Raw genomic sequence first — 15,669 nt, forward strand, 5'->3', positions numbered from 1 at the left:
TATCAGAATGCGTCAAACAATTCATGACACAGTACAGTAATGCATTTTCAGCTTAGAGTGACGTAAACACCTATAACAAACATAACGGCACTTGCCAGATCAAAGCAAAATAAGCAATTAATTCAAACCAGACGAAGGACGTGAAAAAGGAAAGGTACCCGTATATATACGGACGGAGCGCGTGACGCATAGCAATGGCTACCTAGTAAAGCTTAACTGCTAAGCTTACGACTCGAGCCTACTGTAGCTGTATCGTCATTCATTCGACCTAAATTGTGTCTCATATTACAATGGACCAACTTTGTTTCGATTTGGAGGTGCAGCCTAAAACTTTTCTCTCCCCTTGAATTTCGAGTCTCAAATTTCAGGTGCGGCTTAGATTCGGGAAAAATTTTTTTTCTTGATTTCGAGTCTAATTTTTCAGGTGCGGCTTAGATTCGAGTAAATACGGTAAACACTAACCTAACTAACTAACCAACTAACTCCTCTAGACGGTGCCACAGGTTACCCAAAAGTCATAACACAAAAAACACGTTGCACTAACACATATAAACCCATCTGATGATGGAGGTTTAAACTATCAAAATGATTGTGGATGTAAACAAACAGTGACTGGTAACAGTAAACTTGTTGTTTCATTCGATATCAATAAGTCATGGTAAAGCCTAACCTGAAATGCTCGCATGTTAAATTACTAGACATGTGAAAGTGTAGAAATAGTGAGGCAAAAAGTTGAATGAATAATAGACTGACTAAAATGTTATGCAAAGGATAGATTGCTACTCACTATATAGAGGAGACATTGGATAACAAACGGGCACAACAAAAAGACTGCTGCTATACATTCTTCTGAAGTAGGGAAAAAGACCACACACACACACACACACACACACACACACACACACACACACACACAGAGAGAGAGAGAGAGAGAGAGAGAGAGAGAGAGAGAGAGAGAGAGAGAGAGAGAGAGAGAGGGGGGGGGGAGCAGTATGTGTGTGTGTGTGTGTGTGTGTGTGTGTGTGTGTGTGTGTGTGTAAGTTTAGAATGTTCCAGATAAAGTACTGAATGTGATAGAATGGTGGAGGAAGGTAGTAGAGGATGAACAACAGTGAGAGTTTAGATAGGGAGATAAAGGCATTATGAAATAAAATTCCATGTGTAATTGTCTGGAACAGTGATTGCAGGCAAGTCCCGGATCTGATCTAAGTAAGCTTGCAATGAGTAACAACACTGGCTCCTTCCTAAAATTTTAAAGGTACCATAAGACAACACTACGGATGGTATGAATTCACCATATGTCTGTCTCAGCTGTTAATGTGAACTCACAAGGTTAAATGGACCCCATTACAGCCATTCAGTTCAGAAAAAGTCATGTAGCAGTACTTGAAACGTATAGCCTACATGTGGAAGCTAAGATTTATCCGGTGCCAGATAAAAGAAAGCAGATGATCTAACTGGTGAAATAGGCATCAGTTGCCACTTAGTGACTACTACAGTAATTTCTGTCACATGTATACATTGCTGCCCTGATGTCATTAACAAATCATACACTGTAAGTAGGCCTATTTAACATTTTCCTATGGATTGCCATACATGTGATTTCGCAGGTGGTCTCGGAGGGAGGAGTCACCAGTGGTGGAATCGACTATTTGAAATCTATCTAGTGATGTAGGTTAAGGTCCCAGGGACCACACCCTGTAGCCATTGACCCTGGTGAGCCCTAATTTGTGAGTAATTGGAAGAGAGGGAAAAAAGAAAATGAAATTTTGCATGATGATCTACAGCTGCGAAAGAGTAATAGTCAGCAGATTGGTTCCACAGCATAATGGTTATGATTTTGGCCTCCCATGCGAAAGGGTGTCGGTTTGAAATTCATCAGGTGTTATCTAAATTTTTATTTTTAAGTATTTATCGAAAAGACTTTGGTCATTATCTTTATTCAGTTAATTGGCATAAATGTAATTTTTTTATATCGATAGCTTTGCCACACATTTTAATCACCGTATTTACTTTTTAAATTGCTCTTATTTTTGTTTCTAGTATTTTTTACCACTTGGAATCTTTGTTCCTGTGTTCGAATTATTTTTTTATTAACTTTTTTAAATTTCTATTGTTTTATCGTCCTATATTTTTGTCAAAGTTACTTCATTCGCTCTTTCCATTCCTCATTTTGCTTGAATTTCATTTTATTTTAATCTCTTCTCTCATTTAAGTCTTCATCTACGTTACTTTGTCCACAGTGCAACAGGAATTTGTTTTTGCTGTTTCTTTGATGATTACCATCCAAAAAGAGTACATATTGCAAGGAAAAATACATTTTTGACACAATTGCACAGTCAATAAAAATAGATTATTTAGTATTTTGTTTTTTAATCAATACACCAGTAGTTTCAAATATTTAAATATTGTGATAGACAAATGAGAAAGAATTAAATTAACATTCAAAGTGGACAAAGTATGATACGAAGAAAAAATGCGATTAATTGGAAAAAAGATAACACAGTGATGAAAATAATATGATAGAGGAATAGAAATTTAAAAAAAAAAATACATTCAACCTAATTAAATGGATAAAAATAATGACCAAAGTCATTTTGATAAAGACATAAAATAAAAATTTAAGTAGCACCAGATGAGTTTCGAACTGACAGCCTTTTGCATGGGACGCCAAAACCGTAATCATTATGCTGTGTAACTGATCAGCTGAATATAAGTTTCTCACAGCTGTAGAACATAATGCAAAATTCCAAAATATTTTTTCATAGATTACCCACAAATGAGGGCCCCACCGTGTTGAATGGCTGCAGGGAGTGATACCTGAGACCTTAACCTATATCATCGTATAGAAGATTTAAAAAAGTTGATTCCCCTGCTGGGTCCTCTTCTTGTCAGTAGACACTTGCAGGTGACCCAAAAAGTTTATGTGGGCCTAATCTGAATTCTTTTCTATCTGCCATGGCCTCCAATTCATTGAAGCATATATATTAATCTTACCTACACTATCAGGATGTGTTACTAGTCACTTTGTGATCCACCCTTCACCGATTCAGTAGTTTTTAAAAGATATTTGTGACGAGCAAACGCCATAAAGCCACACTTTGACACATACCAGTCAGTCAACCTAAGCCTGTTGTGCTGAGAAACTAATTTTGTTAGAATCTGACAAGCCAGCATTCACCTAGAATAATAAAACTCATCACCATTAATTTTTTCTCAGTAGTGTTATATAACATACATATGATGGCAAATAATGTTTTGCGAGTGCAGCTGGTTATTTTCTGCCACACATTTATATCATATGGGCACCTGCAATACATCTTCAGGTGAGCTATTGAAGGCTTTTTTGGCACCCAATGCATTTTTAATGAGGATGGGCCCCTCACTCCACCATCTCATTTGCCTTGGCATCAGCTATGTTCTCACCTTCCATCTGACAGTCAGTTGCAGGTTGGGTAGTGCCCAGCACAGCAAGTGTTATAATTACACATCCCCAGTTGTGTGATATAAGTGCTATTGGAGATTGTCTTACTATCCAGATTTAAAAATGGAAAATTTCGTTTATCAAAATGCCAAGTAACAAAATTTGTTGTGAAGAGGTTCTCTAAGCAGTTATATAGTACCGCAGAAAATTTCCCCTCTCAAAAACAGCATCTTTACTGCTAATTTTAGCCTCCATGAGCACAAATTGTATGTAGCAATTTTACAACTGTCAGTGCTCTACACTCCACAAGATTTATTTCTTAACGTACAATTGGACTCATCCCACAGTCCATGATATTGTCCTTAACATGGATTTAATTAACATGCAGAATTTAATATTAAATCGAATCAATGTAACAACACTTCCCATAATTTTCTTTTTTAATGCCAGGTGGAATAAGTGTGCTTTAAATCTTTTGTAGACTGCATTATATTTAAACATCATTGAGTCGTCAGTTCTTTTTAGGTATGTGATAGGTTGATTGCCCTTCTCGTTATCCCAAATTTTGTGTTAATCTTTGATTGTTAAATCACGAGAAGACTAGACTTAGATTCAGTTAAGTAATCTGTCGTGCTTTTTTTTTTTTAAGTTGCTTATGCAAATAAATTTGAAATGCCCCCATCCCCATTAAAAAGTTATTTTCTCAAACTTTGAAGATTTCAAAATGAATACAGCACAATTCCTCCAAGTAGAAAAATAATGATAGGGCTGTTGATAGTGTGGTATGAAGTACATAAGATAACGATGGAAATAATTGGTAAATGGAGAGGAGATCAATAATGTTTAAAGTGGACAGAAGTCTGTATTGGTGGAAGTTATGAAAGTGTCACAGTTGCCCAATCTGTCACAATATAAATTTCCTTCAGGCAATTAGTTTATAATTGGTATCTGGAGTTCCAAAGTAAAAGAAGCTAACTTGTAGTAGCAGATTTTTATAACTATATATGTATGTTATCGTAAACTAAGAATCTCCCACATTCCATCACCACCCAAAACCAGTATTACAAATTCATTGTACCAAATACTCAGCCTTAAAATTGTCAGACATCTCCACTATATAAAGTAAGAGGAAATAAGCAAACAAAAGCAGTGATGAAAATTTTTATGAAAACTGTATTTACTCTCTGAAAGACATACAAAAGTCAGAATTGGTGACACTAAAAGATAATGCAAGAGATCAGATAGGAAGAATGTTCGTATATGCCCACCTGGAATCATTTGCATTGATTAATGTCTATCACTCACAGATTCCACGAATCTCATTTTAAAATCTTTACAGGTAACTTTTATTGCTAAATGTCTCAGTATATTACATTTCATCAGTGCTTACTTAACCTATAAGGGGCCAGCCACTGAAGGGTCAGATTACACAAATATATTTCACTAAACACTTTCTGCACAAAGCACTTTTTGCACATTTCACAGGACTGTCTTGTTGAGACTATTCACTTTGGAGAGTGAATCACTTCAATCACGTCATTTGTATCAGTCTTTTCATTAATCTGGAAATTGAACCTTCATGTGTTTGCTGTAATCGTAAGTTATGAGTTTGGGTGCTACAAATCCACCATAACCAACTGACCCTTTATGATAAATTCCTGCTCCAGCAAGAAGAGCAGGTGGTTGTGGCTCTATTAGCTGAGCATCAAGAAATGGTATTGTTGTTTGAGCAGCATCGTTGCTTAAATCTGAGTGGTCAAACAAAAGAAACTGGTCCGTGTGGGAATCTGGAACAGATCCTGTAGGTGATTTTACTGGAACATCTGCATTGGGGAGCTCCAGCTGTGTCCTTTAGGGAAAAAAAGTGAGTCAGTGGAGATTACCCATACACAAATAATTCAGTAAAATTACATTTCTAATTCAGCATTGTTACCTTGGCTTATCTGATGCATCTGTATTGTCATTGCCAATCCACATTGCTTGTTCTTGTGGTTTAATGAGATTTCCAGATGTGAAGTTGAATGGGGAAACCATTATCTCCAGATTAAGATGTGTTCCAACTGGACGGAACCTGACACCTGAAACAGTGTGTGATTTTTTTTGTCCTGCAGTTTATTGGGATAAACCCACTCCAAAATAAGGATATTTCCTTTCAAATTACCTGTTAGCACGTGACCTGGTGGTGCTTCAAGATCGTCTAAGTCAATAGCTCTCTGTTCCCAGCTAAGTGTCTTATAGTCTTTTCCATTTTCCACCTTTGGATCTGTTATGCTGTAATTATCCACTGGTCGCCATCTTATGGATGAAGCATTTATCCCTCCAAATGGTTCAAGCTGCCCTTCTCTTATTTGCAGATGAATGACACGTTTTACTTTGGTGAAGCGCATTCCTGTAATTACCCTGAAACAAAAAGAAATTCTTAGACTGAATAACTTCACTGTCAAGACAAAAGCTAGAAGGAAAATTACTCCACACAATGAAATGTGTTAAAATAATTACAATATCCTTTCTCACATAAATACATGTCACAAAATTAGAAAATAAAGAAAAAAGCCCTTACATGTTGTTATTTGTGTCTGCAACAACAGGTCGTAGGTTAAAAAAGCGATCAGAATTGGGTCCTTGTTCATCACACAGACAGAAACAATAAGAACAGTGCCAGAAAATCCATCGCCACCAGCTGTCAACTTTGTATTCACGTTTATTCTGACAGCTGTGATATTGACCAAGTTTCTGCCCATTTTCATAACGAATTCCTTCATAACGCCGACTAGAATTTTTCTCCTGAAATCAATAAGATAACCTGTTTATAGCTCAAAATCAAATGATGTTACGGCATAATGGTAGCATTTCTTTTGTCTGTTTTTTTTCTCTCTGTTAATTAAAATAACCCAGTATTGTGACTGTTTGGTTACTCACTGCCTCACAAATCCACATGTCAGAGTCAATGTAGCGGCAGTCATGTAATTTTCCTGCACATCGTGGCATACGATTGCACACTCTACTATCAAAACATCCAGGATCCTTAGCATATGTGTAATATGCACAGTTCTCTCGACAGGAATTTTCAGAATTCATATCAACTTCATTTTGGATGTGGCCTTGCAGCAAGCGAGTAAGTCGTTCATATGTTTTGCCTTCTTCATGCTCATGTGGGTCACACTGCCACATATGACGACTTGCAAACTTCATGGCAGCTCTTGCTGCTTCCAACTTCATGAGAGCTCGTTCTTTGTATGTCCTGTGCATCATTTCTGCTTCAAGAGTGAAGTTGCCTTAAATAAGAAAACAGTTATTTAACAGATTTACTCAAAGTGTGTGCAGATTTTTTGATGTATTCCTGACGACATTTTCTGTTCTATATTAATTTTAAAGAGATAAGGATAGGCAGATTGTGCTTTTCTACTTGATTGGTAGTATTGAGATGGCAAATATTTTTACTCAAGAAACGAAATAACCCTCTTACCTTTTCCATAAAGTCGTAGCAGCATCCATGAAAATTGCATCATAGCATAACCCTTTAGTTCTGTGAGGGTTATAGAGCTGTATAAGTTGTAGATGACTAATTGTGGAGACTGCTGAAAGCTGCAGGTATTTGAATTTATTTCCTGAAATGTACAAATTGCATTTAGAACAACTTGGCAATTACATTGCAGGAATTGAACAGTCCTCCTTGCTATAACAAAGCACTATTTTAAGAACTATACAAGAATGAGTTTTGTTCTGTCCACCTGACAGATTTCAGTTATTTGATTCTGGAACCATTATGCAATATTTTGTCAAAAGCTGCTGCACATATTTTGTAGAAAATATACAAACTTGACTGAATTGCGCTAAACCTTAAAAAGATTATCTGTTCTGTTGCTGCTACTTACCTCAAGAGCTTGCTGGAAGAGGTCACCATCTGTGGTATCAACAGTTATATTGTGTAGGCTAGTGAGAGCCCGTGGAACAGACCTTGTTGGATCATGCAATACTGTTGTTGCCATATCTGTCCAAGTTATTTCAGACCTAGGAAGACCCTTCTGATAATGGCGGAATGTGCGATACAGCCCCTCGATTGTAACTATGTCTGATTCAGCTCGTGCCCAGGCCCATAACGAAGAGAGAGCTGGGGCCACTTTGGGATGAGGTGACACACCTTCAAGCTTGTCTCCTAAAACTTGGAATGCCCTCAACAATTCCTTGGCTGCACCTCCTAGTCCTTCATCAGCCATAGCCACCCATCGTGGATCACTGACATCTTTCCACAAGTCAGTAACAAGAGAGGTAATGTCAGAACGCAGTTGGTCACTAGCAGATAATGCAGGAGAGAGGTCAGCATTGCACGTGCCCAGCAGCAAAGCGCATACCACCCATAGCCACAATACAGTCATTGTGTATGATATGCTAAGGAGATTCACATAACAGCAGTGTCCTCTCCTGGAGAAACTTCAGGCCTGCAATATGAATTAATTTATATTCTGTGAAACTATTATTATTGATGTTGAAATCAAATGTTTTTAACCTGTGGGATTACACACTAAAAGTCGAAATTTTAATGTAAGTATGCTTCAGTCTTTGTTAATGATGTCCCAACCATAAATAAGTATTTCACAAGTTTTTGTTGTTGGAGGCAACAATACAATTTGGCCTACCATAAGAAAAAATAGCTAAAGGCCATAACATTGTGTTCCAGACAACAGCTGTTTCATAATACTCTTACTAGATCATGTTGAACAGTATAAATTATTTAGTTCCATGGCAACAGTAGTTTCCCAGATCTGCAACTAAAGAGAAGCTGAATAGGTTAGACTTTAATAGTGTTTCTTCCCATGAAATCTTTGTTGTTACGACAGACTGATCTGCCGTGTTATCCTGAACTATTTTTGCTCCAATTGAATGCAATTTCTAGTATAAGTAGCTAAAATTTCAAGGCAAATTCAGGCAAGCTGTGTTATGTATTAAGCAAATTGTTCAGTATATATTTTGCCGTATAGTAAATACTATATTGTACATAAAGCTAAGAAAAATGTGTGTGTGTGTGGGGGGGGCATGCTGCTACGTAACTTTTACTGGCTGAATATAGTGTTTCTGTAATTTGTGATAGAAAAAAACTTAGGTGGATGACTTTCATCGCTCTTGTGAAATGCAAGACTTCACTAGTGAGCATGCATTTCTTAATAAAAAAAAATTGCTTTGGATAAATATATATTGAACATTAGACCCTGCGAGAAATGAAGCAAAAATCATTCTTCTCTTTCCTCACTGTATTGTAAATGCAGTGCACATACCTACTTATTGTGTATTTTCAGAGTTGGGTTTACTTTGTTTTTTTTTGAGTTGGGTTTACTTTGTTTTTTCTGAGTTGGGTTTACTTTGTTTTTTCTGAGTTGGGTTTACTTTGTTTTTTCTGAGTTGGGTTTACTTTGTTTTTTCTGAGTTGGGTTTACTTTGTTTTTTCTGAGTTGGGTTTACTTTGTTTTTTCTGAGTTGGGTTTACTTTGTTTTTTCTGAGTTGGGTTTACTTTGTTTTTTCTGAGTTGGGTTTACTTTGTTTTTTCTGAGTTGGGTTTACTTTGTTTTTTCTGAGTTGGGTTTACTTTGTTTTTTCTGAGTTGGGTTTACTTTGTTTTTTCTGAGTTGGGTTTACTTTGTTTTTTCTGAGTTGGGTTTACTTTGTTTTTTCTGAGTTGGGTTTACTTTGTTTTTTCTGAGTTGGGTTTACTTAGTTTTTTCTAAGCTTTACTCTAAGAAGTCTTCTCAGTTGTTTCTTAAGTCTTTGTTGACTGAATTGTGTGTTGACACTGTAGTATCAGGCAATCTCCAAATTCAAGTCACATTTTCTAATGTTATACCTAGATTTGCTTCATGTTTATATCCAAATGAGTCCTTGATCAAATGATAACATCTTTTCAGTTATGAAACTGTTTCTCTGACAGATAGATTGTTGATTAAATTAATGCAAGATGATGCTCAACAGGTGGAAGGTCATGATAGTACAGTGCAGGACACTTGTTCTTGATTGTGCCTTGGGTTTTCATTTGGACAAGTATACAGAAGGTATTGATGATGAATTCTTTTGTGCATATTATTACGAATATCACTTTCCATAGAACAGGGGAAATAATCTGCATGAAAAAACAGAGAAAATACAAAATGATTGGCACATAATTGAAGTTGTTTCTGTACCTATTTGAAGAATTATTTAGTTAGTTGTTATACATGCAACATACCTTCTTGTGTGTGTGTGGGGGGGGGGGGGGGAGGATTGTTAAATGCGGTTGATGGTGTACTATTAATATGCAGTTATTGCATTCAGAATGCTACCGCATACAGGCATAGTGGAACGTTTAATTATAAAAAAAGTTTTAAGCTTGAAAGACGCTCTTAGAGCGAGCGAGCGTTTAACCAAACGGGTGAGAAACAATACGGCGCGGGTGTTGGCAGATTTTCAATGATGTTTTCGCTTTATGTAGCCCGTATTATCGATCTGCTAAAAGAACGGATTGGCAAAAATACACTATATAATACGATCACTGTGCTGGAATATCACCAGTTCTTCGGTAGGATTAAATAGCCACGCGAATGCACTCTCTACCCGTTGTTGCCAATCTAATAATTGACAATGTAAGCGAATGTTCGACTTTTGCGCGTCAGATTGACGGGAAACTTCGTTACTTGGCGCTGCACCCGAAAAGAAACACTCGGCGACGTTATTGATCTAATCGTGTATTCTGGAGCGTGGCTTTGTTTCACTAGGCTCGCCATCTGAACAGCACCTGCCCCTGCACACACGTACCGCTGCACACCTCAGTGGAATCTGCACAAAGCTGACGTACGAAGCACTGGCGTAGCCCACTGTACACCCACCACATCCACGGGTTCACGCGTACTCTCTGTCTGCAGCAGCTGTTAGCTGGGACTGGTGAGCTCAGGGCTTTCTCCGTCTCCCCCACTCCGCAGCCACTGCGCGCACCGTGCACTGAATTCCGCACCGTATCAAGGCCGCCTGTCCTACGTCATCCTCGGTTAGTAAATTCCTTGAGAGCTGAGACATGGGACATCTCGGAAAATTGTTCTGCAGTGAAGGGGGGCAATTTATTAACTTAAAGCGGCGGTCATATAATTTGCATCCTGTACCCCCCTCCTAAATGCTCTCTTCAAGCCGTCTCTGATTGCATAATTTAAACTTGCTGAAGAACTGCCTGTTAATGCCCAGGTGTTTATTGCCACACTGGTTTTAGGTGTGCAGTCCTTCAGGAAGGTCACAGAAGATTTCTTTGTGTCTCGAGTAGCCTCGATATGTACAGAATTCGCAAGTACAATTCATAGCTGACAGTTATTGTTCTTTCTGTTATAACGCCAGAGTGCCACTGAAATCTGTTTAAAGCAATGGATTTGTTCGGAAGACTATAAATGATTGTGAAGAATGGCTGATATTCAGCAGCGGGCGAATATGTTTTCTTGTCATTTTTCCTGTGTTTATATTATGAAGAACGTTCTCCTTTTTATTGTATGTATTCTCGAGGCTACTGTGTTTCTAGCGCAGGTATGTTACTAGACGGGGATTTGCCGAAGCAAATGTAGAAAACTACCAAAAACTTTGCCTGGTTGAGTGTATCAGACCAAGGAAAGTTAATCAGACTTGTGAATCCCTCCCTGTCTTGAAAAATAGCTCGTTGCTTGTTACGCCAGCAGATCCCAAATTAATATGCTACACAAGCTTACGTTGCTTAGCACTGTCTTGTCTTGGAGTATTTTAGTGTGAAACTGTTTTCGACGTTGAATTACGTCGTTTCCTCGTCAAAGTTTCTTCAAAATCGATCAACCCGAGTGACAATGGAAGAGCAGTTTATTCAAAAGACTGGACTGGTATTTCAAATTTGTGCACCTAATAAATACGTTATACTAATTGTGGTCGCCCTCAGACGTTTTTATTCATTTCTTCATTTTGAGTAGCGCAAGATCAAGGCATCTGACCGATTTTTGTGACACATGGAACAGCTTACGGACACAGTGCAAAGTAAACTGCGCGTCTGACCGATTTTTTTACGACACTTGGCACAGCTTAAGGAGATAATGCAAGGTCGAAAAACAGTTATGCCCAAATATGCCACAACAATTAGGTAGTAGTGCTATCTATCTCGTTCCTTTCGTATCAGGGCAGCAGTATTCATATTATTGCCAGCTGATTTATACTGACAGCAGTAAGAGGCGGGATGTGCGAAACGAGAACCGCTAAGTACACTCTTTCTTCGAGAAGCATGTATCCCGTCCATCACTTAAAAACAACGAAAATATTTACCTGCAAGTAATCAAGGCGTATTGAAAAGTTTGCATACGGACAGTAACGTTATCGAACGGCCACGCAGGGATAAAAGTCGGTCAATACGTTAAAAGTCCGTCACTTTCATAACGGTTACCATCGGGTGGTGACGACGACCTTCACGTAAACAGTATTGTGCTGTTATTTTGTGGCCGTTTTAAGTTCAAACTGTGAGTCATTCACGTCCATTATTATTGCGCCTCCGCCACTATTGCAGCGAGGTTGATTTCAGCAAAGATAGTTACAAAAGTAGTCGTGGAAAGCAACCTACCTACACAACGATGACATTTGAGTAAGCGTCATAACTAGCGTTTATTGTGTTTGTTAGCACATTATTCATTTCATCAGTGTTTGGTATCTTTGACTGCCTTCGTCGAAAATCTACTTTAATTGCAGTTTCCTAACTGTTTTTTATAGTATTGTTGCCCATATTTCTCATTCGCTTAGGATCACATCCCACGAAACAGCAGTTTTCTTGGTTTCGTTTCCTTCGATTATAATGACCTCCGCCTCCGTCCCCTCCCAACCTCCGCCTGTGGTAAAAACAAAGTATTTCCTGGCAAAATCATTTAGAATTGATTGCAAGGGTGCTACGAAAGGCAGTTCCGAAAGGAATAACTACTAACCTATTTATGTGCACCATTTGCATATGAACATTTATGGTTTTGCTAGACGACGTTTTCTCCTCTTCCCAGACGAACACCTGAGGTGATAAATGACGTGAGGGCAAACGGCCCGGACAACTCTGCCTGTTGTAGCCTGCCTTGAGTGCTTAACGGTGCGCCCCCATCCTACGTTCCTTGCCGCCTCCACTCTCTCTCTCTCTCTCTCTCTCTCTCTCTCTCTCTTTCTCTCTCCCCACCGTGCGCCTGTTCCACCCATCACGCGCTACGTTGACGTGTTTCAGCGCTCAGAGCGCCTTGTTTTGCAAGATGTTCGTCGCAGATTCCAGTCGCTTCGTTGCTGTATTATTTGTCCAGGTCGGGGAAATTGATGGTATCGCCAGCGACAAATACGTACTGGGATCTCAAACATTTGTAACGTCTGCAAACAGAGCTGTTGTCACCACAACTGATATTGTCAGTGGTAATTATTCTGAAAGTCTTCTGTCAATGTTTGTAACATGGTAACGCTACAGTTTGGCTGTTAACTTCGGTTGATATCTTCTGAGCCGTATGGCTTTTAAAGAGTTTGGAAGTATTACTGTTTCTTCAAGCGAATGTGGGCACCGAGATGTTTACGTGTAATGTACGTATCATTTATGAACATAATACGAGAGTTAGTCCATAATATCATTACCTAGAAAAAAAATCAAGCAGACACTACGACACTTCGTGACTGTGTTAGTCTCTCTCTCAATGCGACACTTTTGGCCAAGGATGGATAATCTGACGGAGACTTCGGTTGTAGATGTTTGGCTGTTCAGGAAACGTTCTAACTCCAAAATCACAATGTCTTCATTCTGGATATGCTTGGCATCCGTGGAAAGAGGAATAAGTCACAGGGTACCACGTAAGGAGAAAACGGCGTGTTTCAAAATTTGTAGCCCAAACTAGCAGCATAAGTGATTGAGTTCTGTGCAGAATGAATTTAGGCGTTGTCAGGATCATCTTGTCTGTTGATGTTTGAGTCTTCGACTCTTTCCGTGGTTTTGAATCCACTAGTTTCCACTGTTTGCGTTCTCCTTTGACTATGGGTCCTAGGGAGACACTCCGCTCTCTCCCATGGAGTTAGGACAGTTTCTTTAAACTGCGCCCTGTAGGTGGTACTCGGCACTTCGTGTCTACAAATATTCAGAGCGGTTCCTCGTAAGAAGAATAATTTTGGAAGACAACTTCTACGGTACGCTTTTCTTGTAACTTTGGAAATAACCTGTTTGCTCCTGTTGACGGTAACAGTACTTGTGCAGACACCAAGAAGGACGCGACATAATTTCAATGTTCAGTAAACTTTCTTGAGAACTCTATAAAAGGTTTTACGAGTCGTCTCCGTACCACACAATCCGTGTTCGCGGCGTAATGTCGTTTTTTACGATTCTGTAAACGTTTAGGGTTCCCAGATCCGGCACTGTTAGTACACGTCTAGCAGTTCGAACGACAAATTGCATCGGCCCGTGCAGCGAAAGCCGTTGCGTTTGGCAAGCTGGCCGGCTCGGCGCCTTCCCCTCCAACGCCCCCGCCCCTCCGAGGACGGTCTCATTGTGCGAGCAGGATGTGAGGGATGCTGTGGGAACTGCCGCGCACGCGTCGTCCAGTCGCCCCTGCGGCACAGTCTTCGAGCCCGTAGCACCGTCGTCTCCGCGCGTTCCTGAAGGCTTCGAATTTATCTCGTCTCCAATATCAGCAAACCGGCAACGAAAAGAGTTTACTGACATCTGTAAGCGAAACAATACTGACCGTAGGATTTTCTTCCGTAGGACTTTCCTGGAAGATAGTTTGAAGAAAAACAAATCCAACTTTCAACAGTGTTGACTCTAAGTTTAAAATTCCTAAGGTGTGAGGGGTAAAATTAAAGGAACAAAATTTTATTTACAGCTAGTACAGAAATCAGACTTTTAATGAGTCGAAGGCCATGATGGAGAAGTAAGCAGTCTATACGGATAACGGAAATGAAATCCACATCCACAAGCCCCTTGTCTGTATCCACGTATGTTAACATTTTGTAAACCGTTTTAATCCGTTCGATAGCCTGAGCCTTGGCACGTGATTGCCCCTGGGTTTAAGATACTGAACTCTGACATGTTGTTGTTGTGGTCTTCAGTCCTGAGACTGGTTTGATGCAGCTCTCCATCCAGTGGAAGCTTCTTCATCCCCCCGTACCTACTGCAACCACATCCTTCTGAATCTGTTTAGTGTATTCATATCTTGGTCTCCCTCTACGATTTTTACCATCCACGCTGCCCTCCAATACTAAATTGGTGATCCCTTGATGCCTCAGAACATGTCCTACCAACCGATCCCTCCTTCTAGTCACGCTGTGCCAAAAACTCCTCTTCTCCCCAGTCCTATTCAATACCTCCTCATTAGTTATGTGATCTACCCATCTAATCTTCAGCATTCTTCTGTAGCATCACATTTCGAAAGCTTCTATTCTCTTCTTGTCCAAACTATTTATTGTCCATGTTTCACTTCCATACATGGCTACACTCCAAACAAAAACTTTCAGAAAAGACTTCCTGACGCTTAAATCTATACTCGATGTTAACAAATTTCTCTTCTTCAGAAACGCTTTCCTTGCTATTGCCAGTCTACATTTTATATCCTCTCTACTTCGACCATCTAAGTGTCTCATTTCCTAATCTAATTCCCTCAGCATCACCCGACTTAATTCGACTACATTCCATTATCCTCGTTTTGCTTTTGTTGATGTTCATCTTATATCCTCCTTTCAAGACACTGTCCATTCCGTTCAGCTGCTCTTCCAAGTCCTTTGCTGTCTCTGACAAAATTACAATGTCATCGGCGAACCTCAAAGTTTTTATTTCTTCTCCATGGATTTTAATACCTACTCCGAATTTTTCTTGTGTTTGCCTCACTGCTTGCTCAATATACAGATTGAATAACATCGGGGAGAGGCTACAACCCTGTCTCACTCCCTTCCCAACCACTGCTTCCCTTTCATGTCCTTCGACTGTTATAACTGCCATCTGGTTTCTGTACAAATTGTAAATAGCCTTTCGCTCCCTGTATTTTACCCCTGCCATCCTCAGAATTTGAAAGAGAGTATTCCAATCAACATTGTCAAAAGCTTTCACTAAGTCTACAAATGCTAGAAACGTAGGTTTGCCTTTCCTTAATCTAGCTTCTAAGATAAGCCTGACTTGGTAATTTACAATCTGTTGACCATGCTTAGATGCCGGTCACGACGACATTACAATATCCCATAACCAGATAATGTTCCGCAACGTACAGATTTCTGTCGAAAGTACCGAAACGAG

At 39.3% G+C, this 15,669-nt stretch overlaps 2 protein-coding genes across 4 annotated transcripts in view; one reads left to right on the top strand and one right to left on the bottom strand.

The window, feature by feature from the left end:
- The window catches only part of LOC124605511 (E3 ubiquitin-protein ligase Ubr3), a 297,916-nt gene that overhangs the window by 122,929 nt on the left and 159,318 nt on the right, over positions 1–15,669 (top strand). The gene's annotated exons all lie outside the window — the stretch shown is intronic.
- The window catches only part of LOC124605512, a 35,285-nt gene continuing 24,193 nt past the window's right edge, over positions 4,578–15,669 (bottom strand). The window contains exons 1-8 of one of the 2 annotated variants that reach the window (XM_047137252.1): positions 10,206–10,358; positions 7,300–7,863; positions 6,891–7,032; positions 6,344–6,699; positions 5,985–6,208; positions 5,586–5,824; positions 5,358–5,502; positions 4,578–5,273 (exon numbers count right to left, since the gene is read on the bottom strand). In XM_047137252.1, the coding sequence (XP_046993208.1) occupies positions 4,982–5,273; positions 5,358–5,502; positions 5,586–5,824; positions 5,985–6,208; positions 6,344–6,699; positions 6,891–7,032; positions 7,300–7,800 (1,899 nt within the window). In that variant the 5' untranslated portion in view covers positions 7,801–7,863; positions 10,206–10,358 and the 3' untranslated portion in view covers positions 4,578–4,981. Of the gene's footprint in view, positions 5,274–5,357; positions 5,503–5,585; positions 5,825–5,984; positions 6,209–6,343; positions 6,700–6,890; positions 7,033–7,299; positions 7,864–10,205; positions 10,359–15,669 lie in introns of those variants that run through there. The other variant, XM_047137251.1, reaches the window with a different exon arrangement.

This window comes from Schistocerca americana, chromosome 3 (genome assembly GCF_021461395.2).
Source record: "Schistocerca americana isolate TAMUIC-IGC-003095 chromosome 3, iqSchAmer2.1, whole genome shotgun sequence".
Taxonomy (NCBI): Eukaryota; Metazoa; Arthropoda; class Insecta; order Orthoptera; family Acrididae; genus Schistocerca; species Schistocerca americana.